The 18,022-nt window shown below is 42.1% G+C and overlaps 1 protein-coding gene and 1 pseudogene across 1 annotated transcript; one reads left to right on the forward strand and one right to left on the reverse strand.

Moving 5' to 3' along the window:
* itgb8 (integrin, beta 8) lies at nucleotides 1-15,535 on the reverse strand. The gene is made up of 16 exons (XM_053334107.1): nucleotides 15,393-15,535; nucleotides 14,172-14,257; nucleotides 12,005-12,173; nucleotides 11,734-11,840; nucleotides 9,988-10,127; nucleotides 8,934-9,099; nucleotides 7,552-7,710; nucleotides 7,273-7,368; nucleotides 6,865-6,957; nucleotides 5,628-5,768; nucleotides 4,057-4,477; nucleotides 3,671-3,893; nucleotides 3,461-3,564; nucleotides 2,748-2,864; nucleotides 1,496-1,659; nucleotides 1-129 (listed from the first exon to the last, which is right to left on the reverse strand). The coding sequence occupies exons 1-16, from the start codon at nucleotides 15,463-15,465 to the stop codon at nucleotides 1-3; spliced, it is 2,388 nt and encodes a 795-aa protein (XP_053190082.1). The 5' UTR covers nucleotides 15,466-15,535.
* Nucleotides 15,536-18,022, forward strand: part of LOC128373913 (4-galactosyl-N-acetylglucosaminide 3-alpha-L-fucosyltransferase 9-like) — a 23,723-nt pseudogene continuing 21,236 nt past the window's right edge.

Raw genomic sequence — 18,022 nt, forward strand, 5'->3', positions numbered from 1 at the left:
CTAACAATGCCAGGGGTCGCCGAGGGGCACCTTGGAAACTTGGATGTGCATCTCCACGGGCCGCTCAGGTGGATGGTCCCTCCTGTAGGTAACTGTCTTCTCATTGGTTGTAGGAATGTATGACAGGTCCTGATGGGTGACAGAAATATGCAGTCAGTCACACCCACATGCATGAACACGTGTTTATCCATGAATATATACAGACAGATTTAAACCAAAACATGATGCTTGATTCAAAGTTGCATTTCTATAATGGGGGAAATCACAAGGTCAAAATTGATGCAGTGGTGGTGGACATTGGTCATGTGAAGGCTATAAATACTGTGCAGTGGAAAGAATTAAGAGTATGTCCATACAATCTTCTGCTGAAAATATGTAGCTCAAGTACTGCCACTTGAGTAATTTTGTAAGACTTACAAAAGCTCCCCCAGAGAGGACTTGCCAATGTTTTTACAGACTGTGTAGAACTCCTGTGACATTTACATTAACATGTGAAATCAGTGGAGTGCAACTTTAATATTAGCAGCTCATTTTCAGTGGATTTCATAAATATTAAACGTCTACAGTAGTACAATAGGGTCTTAACTCATATATTGATGCATTGAAAAGTTTGTAAGTACACCAGGAGTTTATTAAAATAACACTTACCTGATGGCTTTTACTCTGCTGCTACTGCTAAAGCTTTAAACATTGTCAAAATCTTGTACTACTGTAGAAGTTTGATAACAATCCAGGCATTATTAGTGGGGTCATTTACGAGACTACCTGTTACACTTTTGCTTCCATTGGAGCCTGTACTAAGCAATTCGGCCGATGGCTCTAACTCCACCAATTTGCGACCAAATTAAAAGAAAGGGTGAGGGGGTGTTTAGCTAGACGTCATGGTGCATATGACACTAGGTCAAAATTATGCCGAAACATCGCTTTAAATAGAGAGAAACCATTTGTCACATTATGTAATCATTGTGGAAGTATGCACAGCTTTACAGCACTTGTAAAGCTCTCCTGAGAGTATAATTTTACATCTGCACAACTAGCAAGGAATTGTGCCCCTTTCAAGAATTTAAATTGAACCTAAATAGATGCATGACTTTTTAGAGTGTGTAATATGATATTGAGATTAATCTAATGTAAAGTAGCAGTCTAAACCAATGTATGCAAACACATCCCCAGAAATCCCCCACCCCTTGTTAAAACCTCCATCCCTTTTTTCTTCTCAGTGGTGCTGTATATCACTGTAAGGTCACAAATTTGGACGCTGTAGATGGTGAGCTGGGAGTTGAGAGGAAATGTAAAATACAGCTGTACTACTGACGGCAGACTCAAATTTCACACTCCTGGTTTTAGCAGACAGCGTGCATGAACAAAAATAAAAGAATTACGGGGTGCCTTAATGCCCCTGAGAGCTCCAAAGATGCCTCAGCTCTGCTAAATTAAAGCCCTGTGGTGCTGATTATGACCACATCCAGCTTTGTGTGAACCTTTGTGAGCAGACCTTGACAGTGCAGTGATAGTCTGCATCCTCAATGGCGTCCCCTGGTGACCAGCCTCTCTTCTGCAGCACTAGTCTGGACACAGCCACCACCACCAGCCCACACAGTACTGTCAGCGCGCACACACTCAGGAAGGTTCCTACCAGCCGGCTGTTGCTGGTGCACTCTGTGGACACACACATAAACACAAACACACATTTCACTGTGGGGGCTCTTTGCATTTCCCTGTGGTGAGAAAAAAAGTTGAGGAAAGTAAGCACTGCAGTCATGTGGAATTTAAACAAACACCAACGCACATACACATGTACACACAAATACACACTAAAATATGCAGTCAAAAAAAGAAATGCAGGTGCAGAGATTCTTCGTGACCACATCCACACAAAAGATAAACAAACACACATTTATACTTCTATACTTGTGAGCACCACCTTTCTCTAGCTCCTGAAATATTAAGCTGCATAAAATAGAAGTGCAAGTACCTTTAAATTCTACTTATGTATAGTACTTGAGTAGATGTACTTAGATTCTTTCCACCACTAAAGAGAACACGCACACAGCTCACTCAGGGGCAGCTGTGCCAGTGGTGCTGTACTGAATAGTTAGTTAGCTGTGTATCTGCTGGGGAGCATGTGTGGATGACGGGCTCATCGCTCAATACAAAGAGCCCAAAGAGTGCTCTGACATTTTGTAACATGGTTACCATGGAGACCTGGCTCCTGCTGCACCCGGGAGGAGTGGGTGTGAGCAGGAAGAGAGTGTCCCGTTGGGTGTACGGGTGGGGGGTGAAGGGATGAGGGGTGATGGGGGGCAGAGGACGCACAATGAGCAGTGCTGTTCCAAAAATTGGTAAGGCGGGGATGAACTGTAACACTTGGATGTGCAATAATACGTGTGTGTGTGTGTGTGTGTATCCCAAGGCATGTGTGGACTAGTGTGTTTCAAGTTGTGTACGTGTATGTACAGTTGTGTGTGTGTGTGTGTGTGTGTGTGTGTGTGTGTGCATGACTGTGAAAATCAAGGAAGGGATTGGGGAACAGAACTGAGGGGAAATGTAAAATACAGCTGTAACACACTGACAGCAGGCTTGCTGACTCAAATACACCAGGGTGCAGTAGTCCAGCAATGGTAGCAACGGAAGTGACCTGGAATGAAGCAAGTGTGAGTGTGAGTGTGTGTGTGTGTGTGTGTGTGTGTGTGTGTGTGTGTGTGTGTGTGTGTGTGTGTGTGTGTGTGTGCTTATTGGCATTATACCTGGTCTTGTGCTAATGTGAAGCTGGTTCAGTCCAGACTCTGAGCTCGTTTGAAACCGGTAGCGACAGTTGTCATTACTGATGTACATACACTGAATCCACATCTCTCCCACTTGACCTAAAATAAGAGAGAGCTGATGTTCAGTCCAAACATGTTGAACTTTAAATCTGTAGGATTACTGAAAACCAAAGAATCAATCACAGTAATATTACTAGAGAGTTGCTGTGTTTTTGACTTTATTGACTTTAAACACCAGACAGACATAGTTTGTACATATCTGGTGAACATTGCGAGGCATTAAGCAGCTAAAGAGTCAGATTATGTAACGTGACTTACATAAATCAGATGGACACAAATGTGAATGAATGCTTAAGTTGCTCTGTATCTGCTAGATGTGTAAATGGGTAAACTATTTGATCATTTCTATATTTACCATAACAACTTAATGAAGTGATACTTTGTCAGATCTCATCTTTGGCTTGATCTGCTGCTCCCAATTTACCAAAAAGATCAATTCATGCACTTTTATGTTCTCATCAAATATTAAAAACAAGCTGTACCTTTTTTACAAAGAGGAAGCTCAAATGGAGCCCAAGCTTTCAATTAAATTTACAAAACACATCATAGTTCTTATATATTAGCAGCTTCTCTCTGAACAACAACGGTGTGAAATTGTGCACAGACAAAAATTCTATTGGCCAAACCAGATGTACCTGATACATCATCCGTATAGCCCACCAATGAAGCACAAGTGTCATTGCAGTGGCCCGCCTCTTGTTGCGTGAGACCATGAGACAGGTGGCACTTTACACATTTCCTGAGTGAGAGAGATAGATGGAACAAATTACATATAACTGTATAATTGCGTCAGTATTAAAAGGTAAAAATAGTTTCCATCATGCTTTGTGTAAAATTAAAAGTACCAGGATGACTGGCAGGTGGTTTGGCAAGCAGGGCATCTCTCACAGAAGTTTCCAGAGTATTGGCTGTCATCACACACACATTTTCCACACACACACCTGCCCTGCCCACCGCACAGCAGGCCATTAGGCGACTGGCATGTTGCTGTGGAGATGGGACAACTGCAGCTATCACCTGTCCAGCTGTCCTCACACACGCATTCACCTGACACACACATACCCCGTCCTGTGAAAGACAGGCAGAAACAGGATGAAAAAGTGAGTTTGTGCATGAAAAGCACTCATATTATTACCATTTTAATCTCTTTTTAATTCTCTCTGACTTTAATTTATATGATGAAAAGTGTTTTTTTCAGTTTTCAGTGTGCCCATGTTATTCTCCTCCTTACCTCCGCACAGCAGTCCACCTTCATAAGGGCAGGAAAAGTCATCTAACTCGCAGTGTTTCCCATACACTGTCCCGAGTCTGCTCTGCTCACACACACACCTCCCACATTCACACAATCCCCGACCACTACAGTCCACATCAGACCCATCTGCTCTGCAATTCCAGTTTGAATCTCTGCTTGAGTCTTTAAGAAATCCCCGATCTGGCCTCTGCTCCAAATTGGTGCCATCTTCAGTCCCGCTGCATGGTGACTGGTTGCCATCACGGCAGAGTCCTGTTGGTCCACAACTACAGTGACATTTAGCGTGAACCCTAACAATGGTGGATTCGTTGTAACCCACAGGGCGAATCGTCACTGTTATGTCTTCATCTTCACCATCATCCGGACAAGATCGCAGGCCGATGGTGATATTGAAAGAAACCTGAACAAGAAGACAAATAAGTTAACAGCAACTAAGTGATGTTTTAGTGGTTTTTGAGAAGGCAGATATGTTGTATTTAATGACATACAGTACATTATAATGTGGGTAAAAAACACTGTACGCTTAAAAGCTCAGTTGTGGTAGCTGTTAGAAAGGAGGGTGACATATCTTCAAGTAGGTTGAGAGAGGTTAAAAAAACACGTAATTTAGCAGCAGTCAGTTCAAAATGCTATTAAATATAACCTATAATGAGCTCCCACTCATCGCATAATTATAACAATCTATGATAAGACTGAAATTGCTTTTAACCAGGAACTGAGTACTTAACAAATTTGGACCATTCTCCTTTCCATTGATGTGGAAAGGAGAATGCATACAGTCAGGCATTTCACTTGATTTTTATCATGATTCTGTTAACTGTGTGTGTACTTTCCGTAATTCACTTTAATCCACCAATGGATTAAAAGGCTGAGCTTTACTCTCTTTGCACAATAGAGTAATTATAGAGCAGTGACTAAGCATCTTGGTCAACAAAGTTAAGAGGCCTGGAAGGTTAAAGAGGAGAAGGGTCTCATAGGCAGGGAGTGTGCAGAAAGGAAATGTTTTCATGGCTACCAAAATATCTCTTTGGTTGTTATAACTAAACATTTTTGTAACACTTAGCCTTCTGTTTAATCATTATAACAAAGTCAGAAAATCTGTGTAGTGCAAACTCTCAGCAGCACTAAAATCTTCAAGTGAGTATTGTGCCTTTTCTTAAGCGGCTTTGTGAAGCAGGTATGAAAGCACTACAAGTTCAATGGACTATTGGAAAAAAACAAATGTCTTATTTGCATGCATAAAAGCCTCTCATAGGCAAAGAAAGGATTTTTGGACGATAAGGTCATGGAATCACATGGAAATATTTTCCTGTTAAATACAGCCCCTAATCCGCTCAACTTGGATTATTTACCAAATCTTTTCTGTCACGTAAAGCTCTCAGTGATGTGTTTGTCAGCGTGTTTGAATTTGTCAAACTAATCCAATACAACCAATAAATGACATTTCTGGGAGCTTAATTCAAAGATCTTTATGACTGACATTTAGCTGTTTCACTGTATCGGCTATGTGTGTGTACTCCAGTGTTTTTGTGTACTGAAGGTGTGTTTACCGTCTGGTTGATCTGTACCCCCAAGCAGCTCTGGTCCCTAGCAGTGGACCCGTCAGGACAGATGGGAGACACAGACACCCAGTACCTGCTGGCTGCCTTTTCCTCAACTGACACTGACACCGCCACCTCCGACAACAACCTCTGGGCGCAGAGATGGTGAGAAAGAATGAAAAAGCAACATTAAGTTTACTACCTGAAATTGAGAAATTCTTTAAAGTATTAAATTTGAGGGGACTGTATGAAAAGATAAAAGTCTGAAGAATGAACAGTGACGATTTAAAATTTTAATGATCATCATTTGAGAGAGTGAAAAGTAATGAAGCAAGAGGGAGAACGAGAGACAGAAAGGGAGAACCGTGATTAATTAAAGTTGTCACATGTCCTCAGAAAGAACTCATTGTCGTCCTTTCATTCTGAAATACGAGGGGGCTTATGAGAAAAAGGAGGTGGGGCCAAAAATAGCATCTTTGTATTCGTCCATGATTAGGACACATGGTTTCCGTGGGGATCTGATAGCTATTATAATGCCAGCTTCTGTTTGGGCTCTGCTGCTTGCGTGTGTGTGTGTGTGTGTGTGTGTGTGTGTGTGTGTGTGTGTGTGTGTGTGTGTGTATGTGGGGCTGTGCACAGTTCTGGGTAACTGTGGATTCGGCAGATTCTCGTAGCAAACAATGGATCGCTGTGCCTGAGGCAAGATTATAGCCTAGACTGCTGCCAACTGAACAAACCCCTAGTCACTCTCACACACACACACACATGCACACAGAAGGCCTTAACCCCTCCTTAACCTCTTGTTCTCATCTACGTTTTTCTGTTTCATTAGGCCTTCAGTAACCAAAAACAAACTTAATTTCATGCAATTTTAGTTTTCCTCCGTACTTATAAGCAGAGTATATACTTCAGTATCACGTATTCCCAAGCCTGGTCTGTGAACAAGATTGTGCTATTACTGAGTTTGCATATTTTAAAGTAAACAAAGCCAAAATAAAAGTTTCATGTTCCCTCAGCAGATGAACAGACTAACGCATCAACTCTTTTGAACTGGGACTGCGTGGGCTTGTGGATGCAGGTCATGCTGTGCTGCTGCACTTTTCTGCCCAACCTTTCACCTATCCCTGCTCTTTGTTTGTGGTCTAAAGGATGAATAATACACAGAGGGAGGATGGGACAGGAAATTTAAAAATGAGAGAGAAGTCATTCTCTCTAGTTGCAGAGGGAGTAGGTGAGTGCTCTGTACCTTGTATGCATCCACCACCAGCTCTATGAGGTTTGGGGCCTGGAAGTAGCCTATCTTTCCCAGGTAGGAGCCAGGCAGCAAACGCACTAACTCCTAGAGAAGGAAAGGTAGATGAGGAGAAAGAAAATCACTAGTGTCACAAATCTGGCATATCAATACCATTTCAATAGCAACAAATTTGATAAAGAAGAGAGGCGAGAGTTGAGTTCAGCTCTGGAGCTCTCACTGATGCTGTTCCTCAGCAGCTATTAGGGATTCACAGCATTGCTTAAGAACTCATGAACAGGGCAAGCGTTTGCTGATCCCATGTTGAACATTTCTGGCTAAAAAGAAGTCTCCCTACCTGTGAAAACTATGTATGACAGCATAGGCAAGTGTTGATTTATGCACGTGTGTAGGAGAGATTACCTCATACCACTGGTACTGTTGCTTCTCCACTGCAAAGATAGAGTAGATATGGCTGTCCAGCAGCTTATCAGACAACTGGCCCACACTGGGATGGTCCTGAGACAGACACACACTAAATTAACAGTTTTTCAGAGAAACACGCTTTTCACAAGACAACAACAATAGTGTACACAGTCCATGTAGGCATGTGACCATGTGGGTTTTAATTAGTTAATATGTCACACTCTATAATAAATCCTCAGTGTAGCTCCTGTGAGCCTGCAGGATCTGCTATCTCACCATCCTGGTGCTCGCTGTGTAGACATTGTTCTCCATGTGACACAGGCCGTCATTTGGCGTGACGATTCCTGCCAGGCGGCTGTCCAGGGCCAGGTGGGACGGCTGGTCGGTCATCAGGAGCAGCAGACGTTTGGATTCTGGCCTCCAACCCACCTCTCTCTGACAGAGAGACAGAGAAGACTCAAAATGTCATCCAAATGTTATGTTTACTGGTAATTTAAAAAACTGGCTTTGATCTGAACCATACAACCATCACAAATCTACAGGACAAAACAAAGTACACCTTATCAGACATAACTGTCATTTACCTTATTTTGTTAATTTATTTAAACACTATTTAACCTTTTTTCACATGGTCCTGGCCAAGATAGGGAATGATTTTTAAATTATGCCAAATTCATTTACTGCCAAAAGAATCATAAAAGCATGCACGCAGAAATGGCCTAAGCGAACCTCCTTAAAGACAACCTGAGAGCAGCCTAAGAACAAACATTTAAATAAATAAAACTAATATAAAACTATCAAACACCAAATTCATGAGATGAAGTCCCTCATGCCCCTCATAGATGATGCTTCAGTCTGGTACCCCACACATGGAAGCATCCATTTTCTACAGCAATTACCTAAAGTCACAGAATATTTTACAAATTACATCATTACTATTACTTCATATCACTTGCCACAGCACACACACGAAGAGTTCTGTGGAAAATATGTGCATAATTTATATTTTAAATGTTTGCATGTGTGGTAAGATACTCCAAATTCAAAACATTTTCCTCATCTGAACCATATTAGTTCCCATGGAAAAGCAGCAGTCACAGAGACCCCGTCTTTATGTCTGTGACTCGTCATAGGCAGTGTGAGAAAAAGGGTTCTGTGTGGGTCTTTCTACACATGTGTGTATTTAAGAAAACCCACTGATCTTATAACATAGGCATGACATAATCAGGAATCTATTTCTAGACTCATGACTACTGTGGTGTTTCCCTGCAGCCTACTTACTCAGGGCCCCCAGCATGGTCTGACTCAAAGCCCTCCTGCAGCCATAGTATAAGCAATTGTGAATCTGCGTGTGTGCATGTGTGGGTGTGTATGTGTCTGTGTCTGTCATTCCCGATTAGTGCTGTCATTACTTAGTGGGATTCCAGTGGTGCTATCCAGTGCTGAGTCAGAATGCCACCATTCTCCCAGAATAAATGCTTCTTTCACCGCTATGCAGACTTCTCACCATATTAGGGTTCTCACACATTTCAGAGCTATTCAAGAAGGACATTACAAATAAGCCCTTACTTATAAAGCGTGTATGCCCTGAAAACAAAGCAACTAAAAATCGATCTCAAAATGTTTTTATAACCCATTCTCTCATTATACACACACACCTGGCAGACAGCAGCTTGCAGCATAGCGTCCAGTCCTCCCTCAGGTGTGTCCATGTTACCGGAGATCCTCTGGCGTTTGATGACACGTGTGAACTCACTCATATTCCCTGTCATACTTAAGACGTGATGGAAGCCGTGGGCTGGACGACAGCGGATTTCAAAGTCACTGGTGAAAGGCAGAGATGTGCCAAAAACATTTTTAATTGCAACATTGAAGAATGCAGAGCTCCAGAACAACAACCAAAATGAACAAATCTTGAAAGCTTGTTGTTTCGGTCTCCCTGCACAGCTCATTATCATAACAATGAGTCTTTGCTTGACTCACACTACAATTGAAAACAATTATTGGGAGCAGTTTGCTTGGATCTTTTTAGCCAAGTTGGCAGTGTGGCTGTTGTACTGTCTGTCTGTGGGGCGCCAGATTTGTCTAATTATTCAATGGATTGGCACAATATTTTATACATATGTTCATGATCCCCAGTAGACATATCCTAAAGACTTTGATGATCCTCTGATTTTTCCTCTAGCACCATCATAAGGTTGACATTTGTGATTTTGAATGAAAACAACCATTTGAAGGACTGCCATTAAATTTGGTGAAAGCATTCATGCTTCCCTCAGGATGAATTGTAATAACTTTGGTGTTCCTCCAACTTTTCTTCTAGTGCCAACATCAGGTGAATACCTTTCTTTGCACAGTATGACCAAATACCTGCAAATCTATAGCTAGAATATATTGTAATGGGATTCCCATCAGGCTCAGCTGTACTTTGTATTTTATTACTTTGCATTGTAACTGTTTTAACTCAAAGCATTGCTGCATCCAAGTAGCCTACAGCCACAGAGCCAGAGCAAGCATGGCTGTAAATGAATAATCAGTCAAATTACACATTAGTCATGTTATTTCAGGAATATAAAAATGTAAACTCCAATGGTGATAAAAAATACATGATATTGATTGCAAGAAAATTCACGAAATGAGCTACATAAGGATGATGAACATTGCTTGGTAAGACTAGTTCAATAATCCAGCTGTTAAAATGGTGTGCCTTACCTGCAGGGGTTGTTGATCTTGGAGGGATGGACATTGATGTAAGGGGATACAGGTTTGTCCACAAATGAGCCAAAACCCAGCCAAAGGTCTGAAGAGTGCTCCATCATACGAAGAGACAGAGCTACACCCACCGTCTTCAGCTGTAGCAAGCAGAAGATGGACACAGGTTGGAGAAGCCAAATATGAGTACGTTTCTTGCTTGTTTATCATCCCAAATGTAAACACAGTAGCCATATAAAAAGCCTAAATGATTTAATACCAAACTGTTAGCTGCGTTCTTAGGTCTTATTTTTTTCCGACCATGATCAAAACAGTGTGAGAATTTGTATAAAAAAGTTGTGATGATTCCCAGGCATGTGACAAGATCTCGTGTCACGACATATCGTGAGAAAGAAGTTAGTCTCGTGAACAGGGGGCGCACAAAGAAAAAGACGATCGGTTTTCTATCGCTCATTCGCACTTCATGTCTTCTTTTTATAATATCACTTGTGGATCTTTAACCTTGTTACAGCTTCTACCTGTTGAGAAGATCTCAGTGGTAAGTTGACCTCAGGTCTCTACACTGAGAGCCTGAAGTATGAGGAACGAGGGAATCTAGCGCAGCTGTGGAAGCCTAATGATGCAAAAAGTAAAATGAGTCACACTACACTGTTGATAAATGGATACTTTATTCAATTTATATTTATATATTAGATTTTTTTCTACTCTATAATTTACTTTTTGGTATTTGTGATCGTATCTAACTTTTGTATTTATGGTTGTTATTTCCATAAATACCAAAAGTATCCATCTATAAAATATATATCTATATGTGCTGCATACTGCATATGATAATTATATATTTAGAAAGAAGAACTAAAGTGATTCATGACAAGATGATAAGTTAAAATTAGGGCTGTCAGCGTTAACGCGTTAATCGCAATTAGATTAATGCAATCCATAACGCGTTCATTTTTTTTAATCGCATTTTAATTTTGCAAGCCTTTTTGTCCCTTCTACTCACCCGTAGACGGCTCCTCTAGCTGTAGCGCTATGCTTTGAAGTGGCCTCCTACAGTAAACCTACCGCGCTGATGGAAAGTAAGAGAGCTACTGGACTTTTGAACGGCTTGTTTAACTTTAAAAAACTTCCAGACGGTTCAGTTGACAAGTCAAAAGTAAAATGCAACCTGTGTCAAACGGAGTTTAACTACCACCGGAGTACGTGGAGTTTGAGTTAGCACCTCCACGCTAAACACCCAGGTGCAGCCAGCTCCACGAAAGTACCATTTTGGATTGTGGGAGTCGCAGCAGAGCCGTGATTGATTACCAGTTAAGACACTCTGGTAAGAAATGCTTTACATTATGGGCTTAAAACTGCCTTGAAATGTAAAATAGCAGGATTTTAAACATGCAATTCAAAACGCGATTAATCACGATTAACTATGGAAATTCTGCGATTAATCGCGATTAAAAATGTAATCGTTTGACAGCCCTAGTTAAAATATTTCAATTCAATTTCCATTTTGTGAATTTCAAATAAAAGAACAGTCATGTATTTCCTCATTGAAGTTTTCTTAAAAATATAGTTAAAATCTAGTCTTGTCTCGATCTCGTGAACCCAATATCGTGTCTCGCCTCGTGAGCTGAGTGTATCGTCACACCCCTAATGATTCCAGAATTCTTACACTCTCCTTAAGAAAAAGGAGTGTAATGCTTCTATACTGACTCACTGAATGGTGGTCATAGCTCACATATGAACACCTACATGATCAAGGTTTTCCTGCATAGATGCCGATACATCCACCAGATAATATAGATCCACAGGATAACGCTCCAGTTGCTTCACATCCACTCTGAAGCTGGCCTCTGAACCTGGAGCCACACACACATACACACACACACATACACATAATAAAATAACAGCAGATAACTCTACACCTAACTTCAAGAAACTTAAAGCAAACCAGAGATCCACCATTTTATACTTCAAGTCCTACTTGAGACACAAGTATGTTCAAATCCTGAGGCGCCTGTACCGGGTCTGAGGGTGATGCTGATGTCTTGTGGGGACACTTGTGTGCTGCTGGTGGTGGTGTTGACCACTTTAATCTCCGACTGCTCCATGAACTCTGGTCCACAGCCTCTTCTGAGCAGGTTCACCGGCAGGTCACAGCGATGGCTCGGGCCCGCTCCATCCATAAAGTCCTGGAGGTCACACATGGTCAAGATCAGGTACTTTTCTTTTAATATATTTTAATTATTTCAGTTTTTAAATCTACGGTGAGGAAATTATACAATAGAAAAACAAGCACACAGAAAATGAAAAAAGACAAAAGAATAAACTTGCTAGACATTTGTAAAGATAATCCAACTATGCTGTGTTTCAAGATGTTATCACAATAATCGGATTTGTAAGGAATGAGTGAAGTGACACAAACAAGTGGGTCAAGTTGACTTTCCCATGTGCCTCACAGACAGAAGCTATGATGCTGCCAAATATATGATCATTACAAATGTGTAGTTTGTTCTGTCAGATCTCTTCTATCTAATGATTAACTTCTACTTGGAGCACTGCAGCAGGGTGGAGTAAAAGATTTACAGAGTACAGTTTTTAATGTATGTATTAATGTACCTATTGCTTTTACTCTGTGAGCTTTGGACTCAGTGTGATAAGCCTGTTAGCTTAAAACACTTTGGTTTAAAGCAATTGCAAATTGAAACTGGTTTCAAAATGAGTCACTTTGGTTTCATTATTCATTTCTGACATTTTGATGTTGTTTGTATTGATTTTCTACATTGTTACACTGCCATGAGAACCATTAACGTTTTATTATGTGATTCAGTTACTTATTAGTTTGAAATATCAGAAAGAAAATGTTGTTTGTGTTCAGTCATCAGATCACTGAAGAAAGAGTTAAAGTTAAATCTTAAATAGATATAATAGATCTTAAATTGGTCGATGGGCTCTCTCTTATTTAGGATATAATTTAATCAACACCTCATTGAATGAATCTTTATGCTGTGTAGCTAACCTCTCCACTGCTTAACAGCCAGCTAACCTAACAATACATCAGTGTCATGCCCTGGAGCTTTTCAGCAGATTAGTGACCTTTGGTAGTTTAGTCTGTGAGAAACACAAATACAGAAACATAACACTAGATCGAAGACTAGATGAATATTTACAACATGCTCATTCAGAAGATGATGGCTTGAGTCATTTTACTATAAATAGAAGAATCGACATGACCAGCAGGATTGTGCAGATGGGGAATGAATACCCTTAATTACTTTCAAAAACAGCAATTGAATGAAAGCAAAGCAAACTCTCTACAATAAAAGCTGAAACTGAATATGTGACCGGTGCATGAACCTTAAAGTTAAACTGAATTTGGTTTATTTATAGCTGCCCCTCTGTGGCTATAATTTGTCCTCTAACAACTCTGAATATCAGAAAGATTCAGGGAGACTTCCCGGGACTTTCTTTCCTTCAGCTGGCACCGAACATCAACGGCTGTGTGAACGTGCGTGTGTATTGTACCTGTTCAGTTTTAAGTACTTTTCCCATCTTGGCTCTTGTGAGTTTGTGTGTGTGTGTGTGTGTGTTTTTCTGTGTGTTTCTGTGTGTGTGCGTATGTGTGTGTATGTAGGAGTTTAAAAGAGTTTTAATGCTTTCACACACCAATGAAGCCAGCCCTACTTAATGATGTTAGATAAGGTAAAGGTTTACAGGGTGGGAAACCACCTGAAGTCTTTAAACAAACACATATTGACAGTCTGGTCTACCGGTGCAGTTTTGTGTGAGTGGGTGTAGTTCTTTTGTCTTCTGTTCAGTAATTTCAGGAGGACTCTTTACGAGACAGACAGACATCAAAAAAGGAACAGCAGACACTGACAAACATGCAGGCGGATGCACAGAACTGCAGTGATGTGTCTAGACTAAACACATGGATAGAAAGTGGCTCTGTCTCTGTGTCTGCTGCATGAGAACGCACGCATGGAAACATTCACACACATGCAGTCACACAAATAGGTCATAGGGCAAGCCACTGAGCGCAAACATTTGCATTATATTCACATCTGTAGATGGCATCAAAGCTTTGGTGTATGTCATCTGAGGAATGCTCTTGAATATTTGCCACATTCCCCTTTTTTGTTTAAGCTTCTCTCTCTCAGTTAAACACACACTTTTATACGCAGTCCTACCTCTTTGAAGCACCAGGCACACTGTGGTCCACGTCTGAGGCACTCAGCACAAGAAGCGATACTAGGAGACCAACACGCACTGTCACCTGTCGAGAAGAGAGGGGAAGAGGCAAAATAATCTGTTATTTCAATTAGCATATGAAAGAAAGTGTGTGTCAGCACTCATTAGTCATGCAGCCGATCCCCTGTGGATATGTGGAGAACTCATGCTCACTTTTAATGATCGAAGCACCATTTAGCTTCTCATATGGAGCTATTCAGTGCACATCAGCCAGCTGTGTTGTGGAAAAACAGCTGGGAGTGTGGGAGCAGGTGCTTCAGTCATTGGAGTTGCACAATAGATCATTCCCACACCCATACACACAAACGATATGTAATCATGAGTCAATCATGAGTCAATCAACAGTCAATGCTACAAGTGCATGAACTTTTTAATAGAATGAAGCTGATGTGGCAAATCACTCTTGCAAGACAGTATTATACAGTGTTAGCAAAAAATAATAATACAGCAAGAATGTAGACTGAAGGTTTTACCAGGTGACAAATGGCACAATTGGACCTCAGGCTTGCTTTAGTGGGATTAATGATTCATTGAGATGATTTATTTTGCTGAAATCTCATTTTCCACAACCCTTGCAGTAAGCTGAGATAGAGAAATGTAGGACAGAGAAAGGCTGCAGGTCTGAGCATCACTAACAGCCCACTAACAAGCTGCTCTGACCCAATTAGCGCTCCTGGCCTCTGGCAAAGCCCTGAATAGGTGAAACATTTAAATTCTAATTATATCTGATCAATAAATGCTTAAGTAGAAGTTGGTGTAGTGTAGGCTGCTCTCCTGGCTCTCAGACTGGGGCCCTGGGCCATGGTGGAGGCTTTATAGGTTCCCCCATTAAAAATAAGCATCTATTTCACTCATTTAAGTGAGGATATGTCTGACTGCTTTAAAATGTTCAGTCTTCCTCTAATATGTGATAATGACAGTTTTGTGGAGATTGAGGGATCAAATGCTCATAAAGAGGCGTCATCATATATAAATCTATTTTCAAAAAGATTTGTGTCTTAGAAAAAAGATCTGGGAAACCAGTGGATCCCCTGCAGAGAGTACAGATGCCACTGATGCGGGATGGGGGCTGATGTTGCGCAGTGATGATTTGACATGATACAAGACGTAGGCTAATTGCTTGGATATGATGTAATTGGCCCTAATGAGCTTCCACTCACCCGGTTCTGCGTAGACCCCTAAGAAGCCGAGCAGGAGACACAGAGGGACGTATGTGCGGAGCCAGGAAGTCATATTATCCTATCCTCACCGGGAGGACGACCGGAGCGAGGAGGCAGAGGAGCAGGCTGTGCAGCTACTGGAGATGACGTGGAACCGGGGGAGACCGGGCACCGTGCGTCTGCCGCCGCACTAACAATAGCCGGGAGTGCCGGACCGAGCCGCGGGGCATTGTCGTTCACCCAATAACCTTCTAATCCCGGAGAGGTATTCACATCCCCCGGTCAAATCAGCTTACAAGCGCGCTCCCCCGTGGACCAGGAGAGGAGGTGAAGTAATCGGTCGAGTGCGGCGACAGCTCGGCTGCCGGCTCCCTCCATCTATTTCCATCCAGCCGCAGGTGTGCGACGTGTCCGGGTCTGCTTCCACGACGGACCTCGCAGTCTCACAGTTGAAGTCTCATCCCGGGACAGAGCTAGGAGTTACAGCGCACACCAATGGCTGCCAGTGCTGCGTTCAGCCGGTGCGCTCCAGCATTGTGACTGAACATCCCACAGTAAAACCAGGAGAGTGAGCGTATTTTAACCGCTGTAGGCTACTGACTCACAGGCGGTGCCATGGCAACGACGCTGTCCGTGGATTTAGGCTATCAGAAAAAGAGAGAGAGAGAAAGAGAGAGAGAGAGTTAAAGAGGGAGGGAAGAGAGACAAATAAGGAGAGAGAGGAAGAAGTGCTTACTACAAGCAGTTGTGGTGGGGTGCATTCCAGCTGAACTATGGCCTTGAATTGAACACTGATGTTTATATTGCTTCTTCAGGGAGCCATTTAACAGCACTGAGGGCTCCTATGTGTGTTGGGGGGACTCAAACTGTGGATGGAGGATGGGGGTGCGGGGGCAGATTGGGGGGGCAGTAAAACCAGAGCTCTTGCAGAGGGGTTCACAAGCTGGTGCTAAAGGGGGAGGAGGGTTTTGGGTCCATTGTGCACAGATTCCAATGACATGGAGTAACCTCGCTCCGCCGGCTGCTCCACTGAGCAGGAGCCAAAGACTTTCTAAACAACTCAACATTTTAAGCTGGGGGAAAACAGAGCTGGGCTGTGACAAAAGACACAATAGTCTACCATCTTTGGCATGATCGGATGCTTGTCTCAGGCAGAGGTCTACCAGATAAAACAGACAATGTTTTGCTTGGCACGTTGCCTAAACAGTGATTGTGAAAATGCCAGCAGTTGCAACCAATTCACAGCAGGAAATACACCAAGCACACACACTCACACAAGTCCCTTATCTACTCTGTGACCTTATCCATCGTTCAGGAGCGCTGGAGCCAAGCCAGCTACGCCTCTCCTCTCATTCATTCACATAATTTGTCAAACAGGATTTTTTGGAGGGGGAGTGCCAACACCTCCCCATGCATGCCCTCTTAACAGTCACTCTCAATTATGGTAATGATGCAAACACACACCACACTGTTTTCTAAGTGTGTGAAACATCTCTGAAATCCAGATTCCAAGGCCCTTCACTCATAGATGCCTCGCCAAGTCTCTGCTCTCCGTGCTGCAGTGGCAGGAAGGATCGGACAAAATATGGATCTGTTCTCCGCCAAGTAAACTTGGTAATGGACTCTGGTGTAAACAGTCCTTCTGTCCTGTCAATACTGGTCAACATCAGCATCTTCATGACAGCTGTCTTCCTTGTAAAGCTGACACAAAGCACTCTTCCTTCTGTCAATTCTCCCCCACCTTACTAACCTCCACATCCTCCCCCTCTCTTTTTTCTCCTCCTCTCCCCCTGGTGTGTTTGTGTTAGCAGTCGGCTGGGCTTTCCCTCACGCTGGTCTGGTTTCATCACTCTGCGATCACACACACACTAACCTAGTTCATGTCCAATTTTGAACCACCACTCCCACTCTAACACCTGCCTGCCTTTCTCTCCAAATCCCCACTCAAAGTCAACTCCTCTCACTGGTTTTCTCTCTGAAGTGACTCCCACACTCCCCTTTCAGCCTCACATTCTTTGGCGCAACTGGATAAGTTGATGGAAGGACAAAGAAGGGGTCAAAGGGGAGACGGGACCCCACTGGGGATTCCCATTCACTGACCTTAACCAGCCAACACAAGTGCACAGACTGACTGAATCTGAAATGGTGTGCACTGAAATATTCTGAAACATTTACTGTACGTGGGAGTCTAACAATTGCACAATTGTAAATGATGTAGTATTTTCTCTCCTAATCATAATGATTCAGTTAGAAAAACAGCTAAATGAATTCCCCTTTCATACTGTGTCTACATCTGGCATTTAGTTAACTGTATTTCCCCTTCAGATTAAATCTTCCTACACCTACGTTCAAACATTAATACGCAGACAGTGCATACACACTGACTGAAAGGATTTTGTTTTCAAATTCTCTAGACAAGAGTCTAAAGAGAGACTATCTAGAGTTTAAAATTAAACAGCAGCTAAAGTCAATTCTGCATATCAGCAATAACATCATGGTGATTTAAATTTGGCAACTGCAATTAATGAATCACAAGCCACAGACAGACCTACTTCTCTTTGTCACAACATAAAGTCTAAAAATAGTGCTTGAGAAACCTTACTTCTTTACAGTTCCTGTTCTGCTTTTGT

This window comes from Scomber japonicus, chromosome 15, assembly GCF_027409825.1.
Source record: "Scomber japonicus isolate fScoJap1 chromosome 15, fScoJap1.pri, whole genome shotgun sequence".
Taxonomy (NCBI): domain Eukaryota; kingdom Metazoa; phylum Chordata; class Actinopteri; order Scombriformes; family Scombridae; genus Scomber; species Scomber japonicus.